We start from the raw sequence: 22,818 nt of genomic DNA, 5'->3' as shown, positions 1-22,818 counted from the left end.
CTATGTCAAGCAGTGAAATTCTTGCAACAATGCGTAGTGTTTTACATGCTTCTGCCCGTGACTGGTGGGAGACAGTGAGATCTAAGATTGACACCTGGGAAGGTTTTCAGCAAGCCTTTTTAGCTGTCTTTTTGCCAGAAGATTATCAAGACGTGTTGGAGGATCAAGTACGAAATCGGGTACAAGGGGCAAATGAAGGTGTTCGTGACTTTAATTTCTCATTTCAAGCTTTGTTTAAGCGTTGGAAACAGGGAGCTACTGAGGATGAAGTTTTAAAAGCCCTTTTAAAAGCTATGAACCCATGTTTTGCTAGTCAGCTTCGAGGCCGTGCACAGACAGTTGAGGAACTAGTGAGGCTTGGAGCTCAATTAGAAAGAGAGTATGATCAGCAGAGAAAGTATAATCGGCTTCAATTGTCCAAGAGCACTACATTTGGCCAGAACTCACAGGCCAGAAAAATAAAAGAAGTAGAAGTAAAAGCTATCTTGCCTGCAGAGTAACGAACCCCAAGTTTGTTGTGTTGGAGGTGTCATGAAAATCATTCTCCAGGTTCTTGTCCTAATTTTAAGGCTTCTTTGAGTGGAAAACACTCTGGAGGGCATGTACAGGGTTTTAAAGAACCCCAAAGTCGTAGTTATCAACGAGGTGTAGTATCTGCATATGATACTCAACGACTTGTAAGGAAGGATCCAGCTAGTAGCCGACAGGACAAAAGAATTGGCCCTGTAGTTCTTAAACAGTTGGTAGTTGCCTTAACTGTGAGGAACTGCACTGGGAAAGCGCTTGTAGATACAGGGGCCACCTACACACTATTGCATTTCGATTTATGGAACAAGATGAAAGGACCTAAGGAACAACTTGATGCATGGCACGAAGGACCACTTTATCTGGCTAATGGTGATGCTACTGTTCCTCTTGGGCAGAAAATGCTTGACTTTTATTTGCATGATTTGCAATTTCAGGTTCCTACAGTAGTCCTTCCAGCTCAGAAACTGGTATATTCGGTGGTGCTGGGGTTAGATTTCATAGCGTTGACTGGTTTGCAGCTTAATATCAAAGATCAGTTGTACAGTTTCTCCGGGGACCGTGAAAATCGTGTTTTTCCCTTTCAGCCATCAATTACCTCAGGGGATTCTTGGAGGTCTTGTAAACCACCTGTGGGTTGTAAGCCTACTGCTTCTCTTTATTCCTCTGTTCCTCCTGTCCAGTTTGAATGGTCAGTGAGTGATTATATAGAGAATTGTTTGCAGGAAAAAACTGGTGCTGAACTTGTTGAGCTAGTGCAAGGCAAGGTCAATGAGAGTAATTTACCAGACAGAGAGTCTCATGTTCTTTTTACTCTTTTGTATGATCATCCTGAAGTATGTACTCCTACTCTTGGTAGAACTCATATGGTTCAGCATAAGATTGCTGTTCGTACAGATGTGGTTGTTGCGCAAAAGCCCTATAAGTTACCAGTACATAAGAAGGCAGTAGTTGAGGAACAAATTGACGATATGCTTTCACGAAACATTATTCAGCCGTCTCATTCTCCTTGGGCATCTCCTATTGTTCTTGTCCCAAAAAAGGATGGAGGTCAGCGGTTTTGCGTTGATTATCGAAGATTAAATGCTGTGAGTGAAAGTGATGCATTCCCTCTCCCTACTGTGGGTGAAATTCTGGAGTCTCTTGCTGGAGCCAGTGTGTTTAGTACCCTTGATCTTAACAGTGGGTACTGGCAAGTGGCAATGGACCCAGACAGTATGGCTAAGACTGCCTTTGTGTCCCCTTTTGGGTTATATGAATTTAAAGTTTTACCTTTTGGGTTAAAGAATGCCCCAGCCACATTTCAAAGGCTTATGAATAGGGTGTTGGCTGAATGTTTAGGACAGTGTTGTTTGGTTTATCTAGATGACATTGTCGTTTATTCATCGAATTTCAGTCAGCATATGCAAGATCTCCAAAGGGTTTTGAAGTGTTTGCAAAAGGCAGGATTAACCCTTAAATTTGAGAAATGTCACTTCTGTTTAACAGAAATTAAGTTTCTTGGACATGTGGTGACCCCTGAAGGGGTGAAAGCAGATCCTGCTAAGACAGAGGCAATCCAGAACTTCCCTGTTCCAAAAAATCTAAAAGAACTTCAGCGATTCCTGGGGATGAGTGGATGGTATCATAGGTATGTTCCTAATTTTTCAGCTATTGCCTAGCCCTTAAATGCCTTGAAACGAAAAGGAGCCCGTTTCCAGTGGTCAGCTGACTGTCAGGCTGCTTTTGAGAATTTAAAAATGCATCTTTCTTCTTCACCAATACTGGGACATCCTAACCATGCTTGCACATTTATCATTTATACAGATGCTAGTTCAACTGGTTTGGGTGCTATTCTTGGCCAGCGACCATCTACATTTGGTATGACTGAAGAAGTACTAGCGTATGCAAGCCGTACACTTACTGGTGCAGAAAGGAATTATTCCACCACAGAGAGAGAGTGTTTGGCTGTTGTTTGGGCGGTTGAAAGGTGGCGGCATTATTTAGAGGGCAAGTCTTTTATTGTTGTGACTGATCATGCGTCTCTCCTTTGGGTGTTTAACACTACTAAGGCAAACTCTCGTCTGATTCGTTGGGCTTTGAAATTGCAAGAGTTTGAATTTACTCTTGAATACCGTAAGGGAAAGCTTAACAGTGCCCCTGATGCTTTGTCCCGTGTCAGTATCCCTGATTCTACCCCAATAGTCGCTGCTTATACCAATAAGCAAACTCCAGATAGTCTGGTCTTGCAGTTTCCTCTCTCTGATGAGGATATCTGGACAGCGCAGCAGCAAGACGTAGAGGTCCAAAAAGTATATCAGAGTATAGTTGATAATATGCAGAGTCCTGATGATTCTGGGTCCGGATTTGTTATTTTAGAGGACAAGGTTTACCGGAAGGTGATTCATCCTTCCAAGGGAACCTATTTTCAAGTGTATGTCCCACAGGTCCTTCGGCAGACTCTGTTGGAAGCATATCATTCTAACCCATTAAGTGGGCATTTTGGTCGTTATAAGACACAAAAAAGGTTAATGGAAGTTGCTTTTTGGCCAAATATGTGGAGAGATGTTTCGTTGTTTGTTAAAAACTGTGTCAGTTGTCAACAGTGTAAGCCTGAGTGTTGTAAACCAGCTGGCCTGTTACAGCAGACTGAAGCAAATGAACCATGGGAATTGCTCGGCGTGGATCTTATGGGCCCATTGCCTCGTAGTACGCAGGGTAACACACAGCTAATGGTAGTAGTAGATTATTATAGCCATTGGGTGGAGTTGTTTCCGCTTCGAAAAGCTACTGCAGTGACCATTGCACAGACGCTAAGGAAGGAAATTTTGACACGGTTTGGTGTTCCAAAATATTTGTTGTCGGACAGGGGTCCTCAATTTACCTCTGAAATTTTGCAGGAGCTGTGTAGCAGGTGGGGTGTGGTGAAAAAATTGACAACAGCATACCACCCCCAAACCAACTTCACGGAACGTGTGAATAGGACAGTTAAGGGGATGATATCATCGTACGTGTTTGGTGAGCATAATCATTGGGATCATTATTTGCCAGAGTTGAGGTATGCTATCAATTCTGCTGTTCAGGAGAGTACTGGATACTCTCCAGCAGAGTTACTCTTGCAAGGAAGGTTGAAAGGACCTTTTGAGCGTGTTCTAGAACCACACCAGACCAGTCTCAGGGTTCTTAAAGATTTGCAGGAGATGGTAAAAAGGAACTTGTCTAGAGCTAAGGAGAAACAGAAACGTTTTTATGATGCTGGTCGTAGGAATGTGACTTACTCCAAGAAGGATAGGGTTTGGATGAAAGCACACCCCCTTTCCAAGGCCTCTCAACAATTTGCAGCTAAGTTTGCATCAAAATGGATTGGGCCTTATCGAGTTGTTGAAAAATTAGGTCCAGTAAACTATCGGGTTGTGCGTGAGGACAATGGAGAGGACTTGCGTACAGTCCATGTGTGCAATCTGAAGCCTGCCTTTCCTGCCGCTGCAGAGTTGGATTGTAAGGAAAAGGAGAAAGTCTTGAAAATTTTTACTAAGGAGTCAGATGATGAGGATTTTCTAGGGTTTTAATATTGATGGAATTATGTCCGGGATTAATTAGTACTCCATAGTGCAAGGTATATTGCGCTTGATTTACAAATGACTGAATCTGAATGTTGAATGCAGGAACTAGTGTTTTAGGCTGTTGTTGTTGCAGGGCTTCATGTATTGACATTTTCCTGTCGAAGAGCATATAGTATTGTAGAATATTAGGGGATTTTGTGACAGTCGTCAGTGTGTTTTATTATTTCGTACTGGGGTGGCGCTGTTGAGTTATATCCGGGGAACCAGGCCGGAAGTATTTAAGGAAGTGCAATTGCACCTTTCACTCTCTCCTCTCTCATGTGCTCGCTAACCGTTGTTGTCGGGTGCAGGTTATTTCCGGTCATGCCCGCTAGTGGAGGGCTTGTAAGTAATGCCTTTGTTGCCGCGTTGCATTAATGGGGTAATGCTACATGGAACGCAACGATTTTTTCCCGCTTTTTATTGCTTACGATCCGTATTTTGAGGAATATGGTTCCCGCAGTGAGTTTGTAAGGTAGTGGAAGTTGTGATGAGAGCGATTTGCCGCCTTGTATGCGATTGGAGCGTGAGAGAGAGAGAGCTTTGTTTTTCCGATCTGGTGTATGTTGAGATGCTAATTCAGGGCATCATTAGTTGTGCTATTAGTATGTTTTGAAGAGGGTTTTTGTTTAGGGACATTTTGTTTATTTTGGGCGCTCGAGTTGCCGGATTAGGTTGTGTTATGAGTTATGTTTCAAGCTCAGTAGTCTATGAGTGACACAGTAACCAAACTTGTTTTTTTTTTTTTGTTTAACTTTTGGATGCAGATTTTCTCTTTTTCCTATGTTGTTTTGCCCTTATGCTTTGCTGTTTCCTTCATTCCAGAATGTCTTGTATTGGTTCTGCAGAAGATTTTTTGTATTTAATTATTTGATATATGTAATTATTTGTTGACTTGTCACTCAACAGTGTAAGGTAATTAAAAGGTAATGTATCTGGGCTTGAAGTTAGTAGTTTTATGTATTTTCTGCTCACTTTCTTTCTCTTTCTTTTTCTTGAGTTGACTAATATGATGTTGTGAAATACCCAAAGTGGAATAAAACTGGAATAGAAGACTTGAATAACTTTCTTGTGGTTCCTGGTTTTACTGGATATATGTAGTGAAATTAGTGACGTTATTTCTGTGTAGTGTCTCTAACTTAATTTATTAACTTAATTAAATTAATAATTGTGGTGGTTTTTACCCCTGGCGCCCGAACTCGACCTTTTAAGGCTAATTACCGTCACTATCACTTTTAAATATTTTATTTCTACTTCAATTGAAATATACATGCACATTATGCCACATACACAGATGACATGAGTTGCAATTACGTGCAACAAGCAAAACAAAAATAACAGTAATTAATAATACAGAATCAAATTCTTACCATCAAATGCTGACGTATAAACCCTTGCCAAGAAAAATAAATACAGGACAAAAAGACTTGACTCCATTGCTCCACGTCAGTAGGTTTACTCACCTACAGTAGCATTAAGAGTTATGTTGTGAAATGAAGCTTTTGTAAGGTTGTTTATGTGGTTAATGTTTAAGTGATGTGTACCTATGACCCCCATCTTCAGGTCTGTTCTGGAGTAAAAAGTACAGAGTGTTATGTAAACTGTGCACCCCATGTCACACAGACTACTCTGACGTGCGCAAGGAGAATTACTGCTCTCATCATGACAAACTTTAACATTTTCTTAAGCTTGGGCATTTCAAATCATACACATATGAAAAATTAAAGCAGCTGTAAGAACACCACCAGCAGCTCCCTGGAGTGGGCACTCACCTGAATACTAACATCCGGTTTCCCTTCCGGTATTATTTAGTATTTAAGTGACATGCACACTTTGTACCATGCAAAGTATTGTTACTCTGTTGCATACCAAGTTGTTGTTTTGCTTTATGCTCTCTTTGTGACCATTGATTTCGTTATCTGGATTTATTCATGATTTTGCCTTTCCCTTGCCTTGTTTGCTTCACTGACTGCTTACCCGATTTTTGATATCTCTGCCTGTTTTCTTTGACTACGAGTGTGTTTTACTTCTTGGAAACGTTTGACTGCTTTCTAATAAAGCTCTGTAACGTTCCACACATGAATTCCTCTGCACAAACCTTACAGGATACTTTGCCTCCCACAAATCCAGCAGATATAACATAACTTCTGGCGCTGGTGGCTCACCAAGGGGAGCAATTAGCGGCCTATCAGGATTAAAACACAGAAAACTTGATGGCTCCAGCGATCACTGTAAGGGTTTTCTTTGCCAATGCGAAATATTTTTTAACCACCAGCCAGATGCCAAGAGGACACTGCAAAATGTGCATTTCTCATGACTCTCCTCACCAGGAAAGCCCTGGACTGGGCCACTGCAACGTGGGACACGGAGAAACAGGTGCGGTCCTCCAATAATTATTTTTCTTCTGCTGCAATATATCACACTAGCCATCCATCTAGACAACATAATCCAGAACAGACCATCAGGCTCACAACCTACAGGAGAGCTCTGTACCTACGAGACATTACCTACCCATGAAAGTAGGCTGAACCAATGTATCTTTTGAAGAGTGTCAACATCGCCTTCACCTCCAGCTCTGTTTTTACTGCGGTCAAGCCGGACATCGATGCACAGAGAAGGCCGCTCCATGCCATTCTATAGTGAGCTGAGAAAATTGCCCCCTTAGTCTGCAGTTACCTGCACTGATTCACCATGGTAATGCTTCCTATCATGTTTCAGCCTTAATAGATTCTGGATCAACCGTTAACATCATCCACCATCAGCTAGAAGAGGAACTGCAGCTTCCCGTCATTCCATGTTCCGTCCATTACGCCGGTGGACAACTAACCCATCGGAAACAGCTTCCTCACTCATCAAACCCAGAGATTCATCTGTAACTATAGCTCAGTGGCCGCACCCCTTATGCCTCTGCTATGCAGAAAACCACACAAGATACAGTGGACAGAAATAGGACAAAAGGCCTTTGAAACCCTCAAAAACTGTTTGACCACACCCTCTATTCTATGACACCCTGACTTTAACTTACCGTTCATTGTAGAGGTCTACGCCTCATGTTGTGGTATAGGGGCCATACTCTCCCACTATCACAGAAACCCAGCCAGGCTCCACCCATGCCTGTTTTTTTCAAGGAAGCTCACTGCAGATGAAACTAATTACGATGTAGGTAACCGGCAATTACTTTCTATTGAGGAGGCTCTAGAAGAATGGAGAATAATCTAGCGTTAAGGGCCTTGCTCAGGGGCTCAGCAATGGCAGCCTGGTGGAAGTGGGTTTTGAACTCACAACCTTTTGACTGGTAACCCAACATCTTAACTAATAGGCTCTAAAAAAGTATAAAATGATGAAGGAGAGCTGAGTGGTTGCTCTGAAGAAGTCAAAGAGATGTTGCTGAATTTGGTGTCCTACTTCAGTGAGAAAGAAGGAAGATAAAATTTTCTGTTATTTTCTGAATTAAATTTTCTCATTAAATGAGACTGATAAATGATAAACCTCATTAGTTAATCAGCCTTGTACAATATGCATACAATACTGATCTCAGTAAATAATATTTTGATAGTTTTTTTTACAATTTCTCAAAAATACAAAACTCTCTCTCTCTCTCTCACACACACACACACACAAATGCTCTACACAAATGCTTATGACATTTCAGACATATTTGGTATTTTTTCTATTATATGTTACATATGTATATACAGCATGAAAAAATACATCAAACTAAAAACTATTTGAAAATCCATTCAAAACATATTGGTATTGGCAAAATAGACCACATCAATTATCTAGCTTAGAAAGTGTTCTGTTTTTTAGAAAAAAGACCCTTGTTTGTCTTGAATAACAGTGATATGTGCCTGTTATTAATTCACAGCACTAGGGAACAGAGGTTATGTCTGGTTCCCATGTTGCCTGAAGGATACTGTAAAGGCTGTACTTTTTTATTATACAGTATATATATATATATATATATATATATATATATATATATATATATATATATATATATATATATTTATTTTTTTTCAGTGATTTTATTTTCATCAAAAAGAGATATTTATATTAGATCAGATCAAAGTAACATTTAAGAAAGAAAGAAATGTATAATTTAATCACTGGTTTCACAGACACTAAACAATGAGGAAGTAAAGCAAATCTCAACAGAACATGAGGGTTAATATCATTCTATATTTAAGTCCTACACATCAAATACTCATTTAAATTGTGAGTTTCTTCACTCTATAATCACCCTACAGTTCCTGTTGTTTGTTTAAATTGTGAATTGATTAGTTCAGTAACTTTTTTCTAATTCATTTTTTTTATATATCCTCATGTAATAGTGAATTGTTTAACATCATATATCCAATGGTCATTCCCACTATAATCTTTCTTTAACAAATGTAATCTTTTTTTTTTCTTTGTATTTATACATTGTGTTGTGTATATACTGTATACTATATTATGTCGTTATTTTTTATATATTTGCATTTCTTTGCTGCTGTAACAGAGAAATTTCCCCATTGTGGGACGAATAAAGGTATATCTTATCTTATCTTATCTTATCTTATTAATAAAATAGTAATAAAAAAAAGTAACATCAATCAATAAAATATGCAATTGAAGCATTTATTAAATTTAAAAAGTAAAGAAAACAAAGATCAGAAGGTTAGAAAATGGGACATTTCAGAAGTGGACATATAATCAGTATAGGACGGATTTGCAAAAAAAAACACATACATAAAATATATAATAATAGTAAATAAAATAAATAAATAAATAAATCTTTAAACAAATATATATGTAAGGAACCTATAAATGATAAGAAAAAAACATATTTAATGAATATATACTATAAATATACCACATTCAGTGCCATCCTACTGGTTCATCCATCAACCCATGCATGTCATATGACCTGCTCACCTGTTCTTAGCCTCTTCTGATCTTATGTCTTAGTTCATGTGACCCTCACTGTCATGCTTTTTTTTTATGTCATGTCTTGTTTGTTGCTTTGCCTTTGCTCAAAGGCTGCATGTTTTGTTATTTTGGTTTGCATTTACTGTTTTAAATGGATCACTACACAAGGCTATTTAAAATGGTACACAATACTGACATCTTGTGGTCAAAAGGCTGAAAAGCTGCTTTTGTGTTTCAGAGGACCAAGACATTTTTTATTGTTTCATGGAATAAAATAATCACTTTGTACTCTGAAATCCACAATTACAGTATTATAATGTATTACACTTAGATACTTATGTATTACTAACTTACACTTAATCAGTACTTACTCAATGTATGAATTAGTTAATCTATTCAATGAATTTATGAATGAATTTATGAATGAATTTGTGAATAGGACAAATTGTTTTTTAGGTATTGCCTTAGTCCTAATTAATTTATAGGCAAGGCTCATGTAGGCATATATTTTTGGAAAATAAATGAAGATTATTGTGGAATCATCAGTCAAATGCTTCTGATCTGAGCAGTTACAGTGCTTGTAAATTAGGAAGCTGATGAAGGTCTTCACACATTATTTGAAGACAGCAAGTGAAAGCTGTTTGGACATTTAGGGGACTTGATTTGACGTTGTAAGAAAACAACATCAAACAGCAATGTGGGAGGAAAATGAGAGTTGATTATCTATGGTTACCACAAGGTTGTGAGCAGTGGCCAAAGGGGACATCAGTGAGTTTTCAGATCCTGCCCTGTAGCTTCAGATCCTGCCCTGTAGATGCATCACCTGGGAAGACCAGACATTTTTTTCAACTGATGAGCTGTCATCCATGATGATATGTCTGCCAAACAAGCTGAGATCCAGCAGAAGCCATGTGTGGTGTCTGAGGGAGGAAAGGAAAAGATAAGTTGAGTATCATCAGCATAGCAGTGATAAGAAAACACATGTGAGGATATAACTTTGCGAAGAGAGTGAGTATAGAGAGAGAAAAGAAGAGGACCAAGTATTGATCTTTGTGGGACACCACAGCAGAGAGTCTGCATGGAGAAGATATCAATCCCCTCGCTGTTAGCTGATATGATTAACCTTCCAGCTAAGAATCAGACTATTGCCAAGCTGCTCCATGAGTGTCAAATGCTGCAGAAAGGTCGAGGGGGATGTGGTAGCTTAGTGTATAAGTCATTGGGCTACTGATCGTAGTTGTGAGTTCAAACTCCAGGTCCATTAAGCCACTGCTACTGGACCCCTGACCCCTGCTCTGAATAAGGGCATCTGCCAAATACTGTAAATGTAAGGGGATGAGGACAGATGATCTTAGACAAATATCTAAGGTGTAGCGAAACACTGACTCTTAGAAATCAGTCAGCTGATCAAGTTCTGTGGGGTCAGAGGATCCAATCATGAATGATAATCCTGGGAGACTACTGGTACCCAAACTGCATGGGATACAGTAAGGCTGGCAGCAGGATCTTGATGTGCATCCTGACAAGGCTCTCAAAACACTTCATGATGTCTGGTAGTCTTGTAGCATGTTGGAACAACGGTGATGTTCAGGGAAATGTTGTAAATGTCAGTGAAGACATCCGCTAACAGTTCTCTACATTTTCTTAGAACTCTGCCAGGAATTTGGTCTACTTCAACAGTCTTCTTTGGGTTGACGATGTCTTTCCTTATATCAGCCGTGTAAGACAAAGCATCTAGTCATTGGGAGGACTGGTGGTCTTCCTCCACATCAGAACTTGGACATACAGGTCAAGAGCTTCAGTAATTCATATCAAACAGCCATCAGGCTGTGGTGTTGGTGGGGTATGTTTTCTTGGTACACATTCAGTTACTTAATAGCTATCAAGCATCTTTGAATGTTTCTGTCCACATGTATCACATTATGACCACCATTTTTCTATCAATTAATTCTTGCACCATGATAATGAGCTCAGTGTACTTCAAATGTCACCTGATATGAATCTATAGAGTACCTCTGGAATGTATTAGATTGTGTAGTATTTATTTGCAGTAAATTTGTGAGCAATTAATTTCTGCATGGACCAGAATGTCTTCAACACATTGTTAATTGACAACAATCTCTCATATTCTTCTCTTGGCTATGCCATTTTTTTCTATTCTTGTCTTGGCTATGCCCTTTCTCACAAAAGCTTCCAAGCTCAACTAAATCACCCCAAACCATGCAGCAAAACATGTTACATTTCAAATGGTAGAATAAGAATGCCTTTATAACTTGATGAGTATGAAAATATTGCCGTGCCGAGCCAATGAGTCATTTTATTTACCCAATGAAGCAAAATCACCAAAAAAAAAATTCAAATGTGTACAACCTACATCTGCTTATCTTTTGCTAAATAAACAATTCTTTTTGTAGATAACATGGGACCACTTACCGGATTTTGCTAAACTTCGGGCTTTGGGTACGTCAAAAGGATATTGACTTTTTATGTTTGTGGAGCTTCTTCAAATAGCTGTGTGTACTTCAGACACTAAACACAGCGTTGAAAATCTGCAAATCTTACATGTCAGTAAAACTGTGCCATTTTGTTGCAATTCTCCAGAAAGAAATAGTACTTTGAAATTTCTATAAAGTAAAATATGATTTTTTTAAAGCTATAATACTTCTATATTTTCTTTCTGAAAACAGAATGTAGATTCATTCATTCATCATTACTGGCTGCAAGATAAAAAAAAAACCCTGTGGCAAAAGATATATTCATGTATTGTCTTATTACAATAAAAAATACAATACATATCTTTAGAGATAAACTTACTTGCTTACCAGCATGCTTGCATGATTATACTCTTAACATACATGCACAAAGACATTGTGCCGTTTGATATGACTTCTTAAAACTGTCATATTTTACTATCATACACTTAAGCTTCATAAAATTATACACTTAAATCCTCAATATCTCATTTTTCACATTTTTCTTTTTTGTTGCTTAATTTATTTATTTTTATTCTTGCAACACAGCTCCAAATGTGTACTGAGAGCCGTGTCAGCTCTGATAAATGATTAACAGATGACTATTATTGATCTACTGTCTAAAATAGGATCATACTAATCCCTATGCTTCAAATGTGTTAAAGATGGGATCTAATATGCAAGTGGCTGCCAAAATCTTCTTTACTGCTTTTTGGTTATCTTTTTTAACCTTGGCCAAAAATCAAGGTAAGTTGTCTATAATATAAATAAAATTTTTTTACGTATTTCAGTAGAAGACAGTCCATTGATTCTAGGACGTATAAAAATCTATTCATAATGCTGTCTAACTAATGATTATATTTTATAGAATGTTCTAAAGAAAAAATTGATTATGAGAATATCCAGAAAAGTGATCTCCTTGAAAGCTATCCAAATGGACAGAACGTGAAAGTGAAATGTACTACTGGCTACGTCGGATTATTGAGGATTGAATGTAAAAATGGCAAATGGATTAAAATTGCTGGGAGAGACTGTAAAAGTAAGAACACACTTGCTAGTAGAATATATATGTATATAGATGCTTTCAAGAATTAATGAAAACGGTTTGGTTCTTGTAGAAAGAGCATGTGGTCACCCAGGAGACACACCAAATGGATTCTTTCAACTTACAAAAGAGACAGAGTTTGTATTTGGAGCTACAGTGGAATATTCATGTAGGACAGGGTAAGAGACTGTAGTATCAGAATATCTGATGTTTACTTTTATTTATTTTTTCTCTTTCTGGGTATTCCACTTACATAAACAACAAACAACATATATCACAATTCTTCTGAATCAAAAATGGAGATTTTTTTCCATGAAACTGTTTATAAAGTTTTATCTATACCTCTGTTTTCTTTATTTTATTTTTAGTTATACAATGGCCAGCAGAATTAATTATCGTAACTGTCGTAGCAATGGGTGGGATAACGATGTACCTGTCTGTGAAGGTAAAGAAACAGATATTACTAATGTATTGTAATGTATTTTTTTTATTATTTAGAATTAACCATTTAATTGATCTTTAAATGGTTTTATGAATGGTCACTCATATTTGACAATGATAAAAACAACATACAAACCGGAATTTTTACACTTTAATATAATCTTTAACAAGATGCTTTTATTTAATGATTTTATGAAAATTCATAAGAATTTTATGAATTTTCTGTCATCCCAAGCTTTAATCACCGTGTATATTTTTAATTTTTTATTTAAACTACAAATCTTTTTATTCTAATCTATTTTTCTCCTATTTTTATAAGGAATACAATAACATTTGATGTTATTATCCAATACATGTTCCGATCTCTTCCCAGTGATAGATCCAGCATTGGAGGATAAATAATGATTTAAACACAATGGACCATGTATTTTAGAAAAATAATACAAGTCGTCTACGTTTGTGTGAAATAGCTCAACATGAAGCAGAGAAGTCTGGTTTATACTTTGTGGTACCATTCAGTAAATGTCATGTCTGATGACAAGATGTGACAATTATGCCTGAACCAACAAAAAAATCGAATAACAATAAAAACATTAGCTGAAAAGAAATGAAATGTAAACTTTTCAGATATTAGCCTCTAAAGACTAAAGAAATCACTAAAATGTTTTTTCTTCTTCAACTCAGTGTTGAGATGCCCTATACTTAGTGATTTTGGAGATGTGATTGCATCAGGCAACACTGAAGAGGCAAGCTATAATGATGTTATCTACTTTGAGTGTGCTTTAAACAAGATGTTAGATGGACCGGAAAACATACACTGCACAGAAAATGGAACATGGAGTAACACTATACCGAAGTGTAAAGGTAATTCCAGAAATTTATGAGAGTTAGGGTTTTTCCACAATACAATATTTATATTTCTCTAGACTAGCTAACTGCATTCAGATAAGTTAAAAAAGTTTTATTAATAATCTAGCATTATGGTCTTGGAGTTAGTTAATACTACTAGTTGCTATACTATATTTTATTGTAAAAGAACAATTTTGTACAGAATTCAAATAAATTGTCTTTGTTATTACTCTTACAAAGATAACCTTCAATAACCATTTTTTAAAAACTAGCTACATGTTTGCATGTTTGTCTATTTGTATCTATTACTATATAATAAAACAAAAATGTGCATTATTTCTTGCAGAAATAGAATGCCTTTCACCTGAAATACCACATGGATATACTAACCCAAATATAGTGTACAAAGAAAATGATATACTACATTACAGCTGTAAGGAAGGGTACAAAACCAATAATCCCTCTAAATGCACAAGACATGGCTGGACAGTACAACCAGGATGTAAAGGTGGTACCCCAGTGTTTGATTTCCTGATTGTGTAAAAAATGTTCTCAAAATGAATATTTAGCATTTTTAAATTGCTTGTTTGGGATCTCTGTATAAAGTTAAACTTCATACCAATTGAAATGATTTGTCTACTTGGATATCCCAAAAAAGGTGTTGCTACCACAAACCCAAGTAGAGAAAAATATATTTAAGGTTGGCAAATATGTAAAGATTATACACTAATCAGACAACCTTAAGACCACTTGCCTAAAATTCTATAGATCCATCTTGTGTCACAAATAATAATAGCTCTGAGCTCTGATCTGTTGATTTATGGAGTCAGCAAGCCCTCTTAAGTTGTTATTTGGTATCTGGCATGAAGATGTTAACAGCAGTTAGCCCATAGTGCATCCTGGCACGATCTCTGATCCTGGTACTGTAAATAATGCGCATTCACCCAGTCGTCCACATGACAAAAGTCATCAGACTAGTCCATCTGCTTCCACTGTAGGCACTTTTGGCAATGAACTAGGGCGGCATGGGTAATCTGACTGACCTGCAGTTAAATTGTTCAGCAATTTGTGTTACAGTAGCTATTCTGTGAGATCAGACCAGATGTCTAGCCTTTACAACCCACTCACATCAATGAGCCTTGGGTATCCTGTCCAGTGTCCTGTCACTGGTTCACCAGTTGTCCTTCCTCTGACCATTTTAATAGGTACTAAAGACTGCATACACAGGAACACTGCATCATTTTTTGGAGTTTTCCTTGCCTGTCATTTAGCCACCACAATTTAGTCCTGGTCAACCTTACCTTTCTCAGATCCTTATACTATCTCTTATTCCTGTTTCCTACATGTTTGACTAATTTGTCCCACAAGTTCCACTATAATGAAATAATGTTTTTTACTTCACATATTAGTGGTTTTAATGGTATGACTGATTGGTGTATAATAAAGAAAATACTGGGATTTTAAGAGAAAGCATGAGTTATAAAAAATTTAATGGCAAGAGAATGATAAATAGGAATGGAGACCAGTGTGTGAAGGTAAAAATAAAGAACATACTTAAAATAATGTTGGGAGTATAGTTATACACTGTAGGGTACAGTAACAAACTTTTTTTTTATACAGAAATCACCTGTGAATATCCCTATGATAAACAACTGTCATTTCCTGAGCCCTTCAACAGGGGGGTTTATAAATTAAACCAAATTTTAGAATATGACTGCAAAGAAGGTTATCATAAAAAAGCTGATAATGCTAAATGTACAGAAAATGGCTGGGATCCAAAAACACTGTGTATCGGTATGTATTAAATAATTAGTTTATTTAATAATAGTTTATAACGGGTTGATAAATAATAAACCTTTTCACCTGTATTACAGAGACTTCTTGCAGGAAGCCAGAAGTTCCACATGGAACTTCTGGAGCAACGTGGTTCAACACAAATTATTTTTTTAAATATAATCAAATATTAACGATCAAATGCAATAGTGGCTATGAACCTGAAAGTTTTGTTGTCACGTGTGGAAAAAATGGATTATGGGCCGGAATGTTAAACTGCAACTGTAAGTACCAATTTTTTTATGATACAGTAGTTAGCTCAGCAGTAATGTTAGTGGCGTCATCATGTGGCTTCTACAGGATCTAGTTCCCTTCCTGATGAAAAAACAAAACAAAATACCTTTGGCCATATTGTGTCTGATATTTCACTTAGTCTGTATTCATTTCGTCTTTGTATAAAATTGTTGCATAAAAGTAATACAATATTTCACACGAAATCACATCATTATACTGAACATCAGCACTCAGTGTGCTCGTGCCTTCAGCTGAATCGCACAAGGCCAATATTACCCTGGATGTGTGGAGCTAACATATTAATGAACCTTCTGGATCAATAACAAGAAATCTATAAAGTACGTCATGTGAAAAATTGTAGGCTTATTGCAATTTTTACAAACCATCATTCAAACAAATGCTGGTAGGTAGATTGGCCATGCTTAATTTGACATAAGTTGGTTATTTTTGTCCTCTGGGTGTGTTGCCTGAGATTTTGCCCTTGTTTTTTATTATATCAGTTTTATTATATTAGATTTTATTATATTAGTTTGTAAAAATATTAGAAATAAAAATAACAAGCTATATGAAAATAGCCAGCACCTACTGTGACCACTATTTCATAAAAGTGTTATGTATATACTTGTGTGAATGTAACAAATAAATAAAGTGCTTGAATGCAAATAATCAAAAGTGAAGCAGAAAACAGAATACACACACACACACACACACACACACACACAATCCTTTCTCTTACATGTTACATATTTATCTATAGATGAATGTATTTTTTGCTTATTATTATTATTATTATTATTATTATTATTATTATTATTATTACTATTATTACAGTAAAAAAAAGAGATTGTGAAGAAACCTCTGTGCAAAATGGGTCTAAACAAGAATTTGACACAGGACGAAAATATTCTTACTCATGTGACAAAAACTATAAAGCATTTGATGAGAAATGGTGGGATGTGGTAAGCTGCACTGGAAGCCAATGGAGTTATGCACCACTGTGTATACGTAAGTACACATTTTACCAGGTGTCCCAAAAGTCTCAAACACATTTTATAACTTTATATATATATAAAGTATGGAGACTTTTGAAACTCCCAGTAGTGTTCATACAGCAAATGGCTGTTTAGTTTAGTATTAAGTTTTTTGTTTCTTCTTTACAGCTAATGATCACTGTGGTCAAATACCTAATGGTCCTGCAAAGCACAATCAAGCAAAGAAAGGATATGAGAATGGGGCAACTGAGATGGTTGGATGCGACTCACAGCTATGCTTTTATAAATGTGTCAGGGGAAAGTGGGAGAAACAAAATTATGAATGTAAGACTATTTTTTTAACATGATTTATATATATTTATAGATGATTTACAAACAAAAATGCATAACTAGAATGATACTGTCTTACTATACTTTCACTACACAGTGAAAGACTAATGGAAAAATAACAGCTCACTTACCGATTCTTTTTTTATTAGCTACCAAATGTGGTTCTCCTCCTCCTGTTGAAAATGCAGTTATTGTTTCTTACAATCAGGACAATGTGAAATATGCATGTCGAAAAAATTACTCAATAAAGGGGGATGGTTTTTTATACTGTACGAACTCAAAGTGGAAAAATCCACCAACATGTGAATGTAAGTATATATGGACCTGGTGTGTGCTTTACACAATACATAACTCATTTCTCTAAATGATCACTGACTGTACTGGGATCAGTGCACCTTTCTGTAAAAAAAAAAAAAAAAAAAAGAATGTCTTTTGAATTTTGTGTTTAAAAAAGAAACATCTTCCACATGTAATGGTAAAAGACAATTAGACGGTTAGAGATACCCAAAATATACGTTCACCATTCATGCATGTGGCACCAGTGCAGTGCATCAAATCATGCAGATACAGGTCAAGAGCTCAAGTTAATATACACATCAAACAAAAGAATGGGGAAAATTATGATATCAGTGACCTTGACTATGACCTGTTTGTTGTTGTCAGCTGTGGTGGGTTTAGTATCTCAGATAACATTGAGTTTCTTGGATTTTACACACACAGCAGTCTGTAGAGCTTACATAGGCTGGTGTGGGGAAAAAAAAAACAGGACAGATGGCACAGGTTCACTGAATCCATGGACCCAACCTGCCTTGGGTCAACCAATCAAGCTGGTTACGTTGGCCATTTATATATCTTAATGACATGTTCAATGTACTTTGTAACCTATTTTGATTTCAGTAGAGTATTTAAAACTGAATTCTATCTGACTGCCAGATACAGTGTTCCCATTCTTGTGAAAGTTACAATTCATTTTGTATTGATTTTAGTTACATTTATATTTTACATTTATGCCATTGGGAAGACGCACTTACCTAGACTGACTTACAGAAGTGCTTTGAAGTATATATCAATAGCCATATCCTGATACTAAGACTATGCCTCACTGATGTAGGGATGAATCACCTGCAATAAACAGCAGTTTAGTTTTGTTGGGATAAAGTTTTAATTGATGAGCTGCATCCATGATGAGATGTCAGCCAGACATGATTATTATCATTATTATTATTATTATTATTATTGTTGTTGTTGTTGTTGTTGTTGTTATTATTGTTGTTATTATTATTATTATTATTATTATTATTATTATTATTATTATTATTATTACTATATAGCAGAAAAAGGAAATTGTACACAATTCTCTGTGAAAAATGGGTCCGTATTTGAACTGGACAAAGGATTTTCTTACTCATGTGTCTCGGACTATAAAGCATTTGATGAGAAATGGTGGGATGTGGTAACCTGCACTGGAAGCCAATGGAGTTATACACCACTGTGTATACGTAAGTGATTTTATTTTTAAAGTACACATTTTATCAAGTATAAAAAGTTGCCAAAATTCTACATACATAAGAGAAATGATCACAGCTTCATTAAAGGCGATACTAGTGCCATCTCTGTGTATTCCAGACTTTTGGAGGTAATTGACCACAAAGTATTTGCAACTAAATATTAAAAATATCTATTTATTTATACTTATATTTGCTTGTCTAATTACCTTTAGTCCTCATTTCTAGACCTTTCATTTTATGAAACAGTAAATCATCTCTCCAAACTTTGGCTACCAGTTTGGCAACACTGGTCATTACAACCTTGCGACAGCTTCCTGGTCTTTCCTGTTTTTCTTTTATCAAAGGAATTCAAGTCTGTATCTGTAGAAAATCTTAAAAAAATATATTTATTATAAACTAATAATAAAAATATATGGATAAAAGTGTTCATTTCCCCTATGTATGGGACTTTTGGGACACCCAATAGTGTTCATATGACAAATACCTGTTTATTAGTATCATCTTTGTTTATTATTATCATGTGTTTTGTTTGTTCTTTACAGCTAATGATCACTGTGGTCAAATACCTAATGGTCATGCAAAGCAAAATCAAGCAAAGAAAGGATATGAGAATGGGACAACTGAGATGGTTGGATGCGACTCACAGCTATGCTTTTATAAATGTGTCAGGGGAAAGTGGGAGAAGCAAAACTATGAATGTAAGACTTTTTTTTAACATGATTTATATATATTTATAGATGATTTGCAAAAAAAATGCATAACTAGAATGATACTGTCTTACTATACTTTCACTACACAGTGAAAGACTAATGGAAAAATAACAGCTCACTTACCGATTCTTTTTTTTTATTAGCTACCAAATGTGGTTCTCCTCCTCCTGTTGAAAATGCAGTTATTACTTCTTATAATCAGGAAACAGTGAAATATGCATGTCGAGAAAATTACGAAATAAAGGGGGATAATTTAATATCCTGCATAAACTCAAAGTGGAAAAAAACACCAACATGTGAATGTAAGTAAATATGGACCCGGTATGTGCTTTACTTTCCTAAATAACAAATTTTTTAATCTTTATAATAAATTATTTTATTCTTTAAATATCTTGATAGTTTCAGTCTGCATGTTTTATTCTGAGATTAATATTCAATGCTCCATAAAAATATTAATGTCGAAAATTTTGTGTTTAAATAAGAAACCTTTTTTATTTGTAAGAAGAAGAAAAATTAGACATAATCTTAGTTTATTCTTAATCTATAATTTTAAGAAGTTAATATTTAAACAGAACCAATTTACCAAATACACTTTACATGGGTTAGGCTCATAAATTATTTTTGTCAATTCTTTTTCTTGCCTTTTTGTTTATGTAACTTGTTTTGTTTTGAAAGCACCGTCACCCTTAAATACTGATAAGGAAGCAAGACCTTTTATGGAACAAATTGAAGAATCTTCTTTTCCTGAAAATGTCCCATCTGAACAAACCAAACAACAGTTAAATGGTAAAAATACTTCTACCACGTTCATTATGGATAACTCCTAAAGGATTTATATTCTTTTTCATTTTAATTCTACTAACCTAAATCCAATGAGGAAGACTGAACACTATTTACTCTTATAGTACTTTCTTGCTACTCAGGCAAGTGGTAACCACAGTGACCCGAGAGTTTGAGCTACACTGACATTGCACAAAATAATAATAATACACAAATGTATATATACATAAATACAAAATCCCATAAATAATTGGAAATTGACAAAGTATTTTGGTGGTTGAACTGTTCATCACAGCACATAGAACATAAGTAATAAATATAAATTCTTGCTGCTTTAATTTGAAGGTGCTAATTTATTTTGAGGGACAATAACAGGTACTAAAAGTACTTGGACTGTTGGATATTCATAGTTATATGAATATACAGTTATATTAATAATATATTATATAATATAATATAATGTAATATAATATAATGGGGGCACGGTGGCTTAGTGGTTAGAACGTTCGCCTCACACCTCCAGGGTCGAGGTTCGATTCCCGCCTCCGCCTTTTGTGTGTGGAATTTGCATGTTCTCCCCGTGCCTCGGGGGTTTCCTCCGGGTACTCCGGTTTCCTCCCCCGGTCCAAAGACATGCATGGTAGGTTGACTGGCATCTCTGGAAAATTGTCCCTAGTGTGTGATTGCGTGAGTGAATGAGAGAGTGTGTGTGCGCCCTGCGATGGGTTGGCACTCCGTCCAGGGTGTATCCTGCCTTGATGCCCGATGACGCCTGAGATAGGCACAGGCTCCCCGTGACCCAAGGTAGTTCGGATAATCGGTAGAAAATGAATGAATGAATGAATATAATATAATCAAATTGAGCATGCATTTCGCTTTCTAAAGACAAAGCTGTAGGCTTTGAACAAGCAGGAACCAAATTAAAGGCAACACCAGTGTCATCTCTGTGTATTCCAGACTTTAGGCAGTAATTGACTACAAAGGATTTGCCAAGTATTTTTAGGAAGTGTGGGGAAGGAGGTGTATCTGTGTAAAGGTATCTGTGTAAAGAAGGCTTTCACTCTGAGGTGAAAGCTTTATGTTCCAAAGGAGAGTGGATTTACCCACAATGTATACTGTAGGTCAGTACCAATTAAAAAAATACCAATTCTTAGTATTATCCATAAAACAGCACCAGGGTTCCTTACTCCTTACTGCCATTCTACTCTAAATCAAACTAAATAAAAAAAGTTACTCAAAAAGTTTAAGTTTCACAATCAAATAGTTTAACACCAATGATACTAGTGTTAAACTCGCCAACTTATTTAAACAAACAAAAATCATCAGGTAACTCATAACCTCATTTTATCCAAAAAAATTTAAAATTAAATATTTTTTTAAACAATTAACATTTTTTTGTCATATTTTAAAAAAAATTACACAATGTACTGTGTTTTTTATTCCACCTGAGATTGTTTGTTATTAAAAAAAAAAAGAAGTTTATGATATTTGTAACTGTGACCAATCTTATTCTAGTAAGAAAATCTAATCTAGTTAGATCTAAAGTAAATGTAATTTCTCAAAATAATCACTAATCAGTCCAATAAATCAAATCTTGGACTTCTCAGTACTTACACTAATTAGGATTCAGATTATTAGTTAAATAGATAATAGTGGTATTATCGTTGTTATTATTCAATACTAGCTACATCTGTTGAATAAATATCAGTCAGTCATACTGTGTTTTCTTTATAGGAGGTTAATTTCCTGATTTAAATCTCAATAACCAAAACAAGCATAAGGTTAATGTTCAGTTCATTCCATCTGTCATATTAATAAAACAAGAAATGTATATGACACAAATATTGATTTGACAAAACAACAGTCTGAACATCAACTCTGTTTGATTTTATTAAGGGACAGAGCTGCCCTGAATCAACAATCCTTGCCTGCATACAATGGACCATCTATAATATCCAGATGTTCATCATGACCATATCAAAAACCAATACTATTATGGCAGAAGTGCCCATTACACCTGTTTTCATGTATTAAAATTAAACCAGATTAATTTTGGGTCCAGAATAATTTTATTTTTCAAAGGATATGCAATAAGGATACACACTATAATGTTCTTCCTTAATTATGATTTTTAAATGACTGAATATTGTCTTTTCATATATAATTTAGCAAGTGTATAAAAAACAATATCAGATGAATTTTACCTGATGCCAGTTTTTTTTAAAAGAAAAGATTGCATTCCGTTATTAGAGGCCATATTCCGAGTTAAGTGCCATTAGTGAAACTTTAAGCACATTTCTATTCAGATTTCAGATGCTCTATGAATAAAATGTTTCAGTTACAGTATGCGCAGTTCAGGCATTGGCCAATTTTCCTTGAGTGTTATTGTCTTGGTCCAATTGAATACCTACCCAAAACAAACAAGCAGATAAACGAGAACATGTTTTATAGGATGTTTTATAATGATCATGTTTGAGTCTTAATCATATTTAAGTCTTAGTCATAATTTACAGTCTTAATCATATTTAGATGGAGCTAGTGGTCTAAGCTCATCAATGTGCAAGCCCTTTTTATCAGACCTTAGGTGGAGGTTTTTTTGCCCAAAAAG

The 22,818-nt window shown here is 35.8% G+C and overlaps 2 protein-coding genes across 5 annotated transcripts; both read left to right on the top strand.

The window, feature by feature from the left end:
• The first annotated feature begins 495 nt into the window (after positions 1 to 495).
• On the top strand, positions 496 to 6,746 carry LOC132852665 (uncharacterized). The gene is made up of 6 exons (XM_060880047.1): positions 496 to 2,155; positions 3,101 to 3,222; positions 3,556 to 4,002; positions 4,418 to 4,451; positions 6,437 to 6,482; positions 6,654 to 6,746. The coding sequence occupies exons 1-6, from the start codon at positions 837 to 839 to the stop codon at positions 6,744 to 6,746; spliced, it is 2,061 nt and encodes a 686-aa protein (XP_060736030.1). The 5' UTR covers positions 496 to 836.
• A 5,330-nt stretch (positions 6,747 to 12,076) lies between these two features.
• LOC132851099 (complement factor H-like) lies at positions 12,077 to 22,260 on the top strand. 4 transcript variants are annotated; one of them, XM_060877736.1, is made up of 15 exons: positions 12,077 to 12,235; positions 12,357 to 12,527; positions 12,607 to 12,712; positions 12,902 to 12,978; positions 13,659 to 13,838; positions 14,170 to 14,331; positions 15,444 to 15,617; positions 15,698 to 15,880; positions 16,722 to 16,895; positions 17,051 to 17,206; positions 17,362 to 17,520; positions 18,544 to 18,711; positions 19,263 to 19,418; positions 19,574 to 19,732; positions 20,106 to 22,260. In XM_060877736.1, exons 1-15 carry the CDS (start codon positions 12,154 to 12,156, stop codon positions 20,255 to 20,257), a joined length of 2,259 nt encoding a protein of 752 aa, XP_060733719.1. In that variant the 5' UTR covers positions 12,077 to 12,153; the 3' UTR covers positions 20,258 to 22,260. The 4 variants fall into 4 exon arrangements, with proteins under 4 accessions (XP_060733719.1, XP_060733724.1, XP_060733732.1 ...); XM_060877741.1 differs by lacking the exons at positions 15,444 to 15,617; positions 15,698 to 15,880; XM_060877749.1 differs by lacking the exons at positions 15,444 to 15,617; positions 15,698 to 15,880; positions 16,722 to 16,895.
• The last annotated feature ends 558 nt before the right edge of the window (positions 22,261 to 22,818 follow it).

The sequence above is a fragment of the Tachysurus vachellii genome, chromosome 1 (genome assembly GCF_030014155.1).
Source record: "Tachysurus vachellii isolate PV-2020 chromosome 1, HZAU_Pvac_v1, whole genome shotgun sequence".
Taxonomy (NCBI): domain Eukaryota; kingdom Metazoa; phylum Chordata; class Actinopteri; order Siluriformes; family Bagridae; genus Tachysurus; species Tachysurus vachellii.
The sequence above is the reverse complement of the archived record's forward strand: the minus strand, read 5'-3'. Positions and strand labels throughout refer to the sequence as shown.

Bases quoted from the DNA above. Each gene is read 5' to 3' on its own strand.
- LOC132852665 (XM_060880047.1), top strand. From the start codon at position 837: ATGAAAGGACCTAAGGAACAACTTGATGCATGGCACGAAGGACCACTT. The intron at 2,156-3,100 runs GTATGTTCCTAA...AAACTGTGTCAG, and splicing joins ATGAGTGGATGGTATCATAG to TTGTCAACAGTGTAAGCCTG. The intron at 3,223-3,555 runs GTAACACACAGC...ATTATTTGCCAG, and splicing joins ATTGCCTCGTAGTACGCAGG to AGTTGAGGTATGCTATCAAT.
- LOC132851099 (XM_060877736.1), top strand. From the start codon at position 12,154: ATGGGATCTAATATGCAAGTGGCTGCCAAAATCTTCTTTACTGCTTTT. The intron at 12,236-12,356 runs GTAAGTTGTCTA...TATATTTTATAG, and splicing joins AACCTTGGCCAAAAATCAAG to AATGTTCTAAAGAAAAAATT. The intron at 12,528-12,606 runs GTAAGAACACAC...TGGTTCTTGTAG, and splicing joins TGCTGGGAGAGACTGTAAAA to AAAGAGCATGTGGTCACCCA.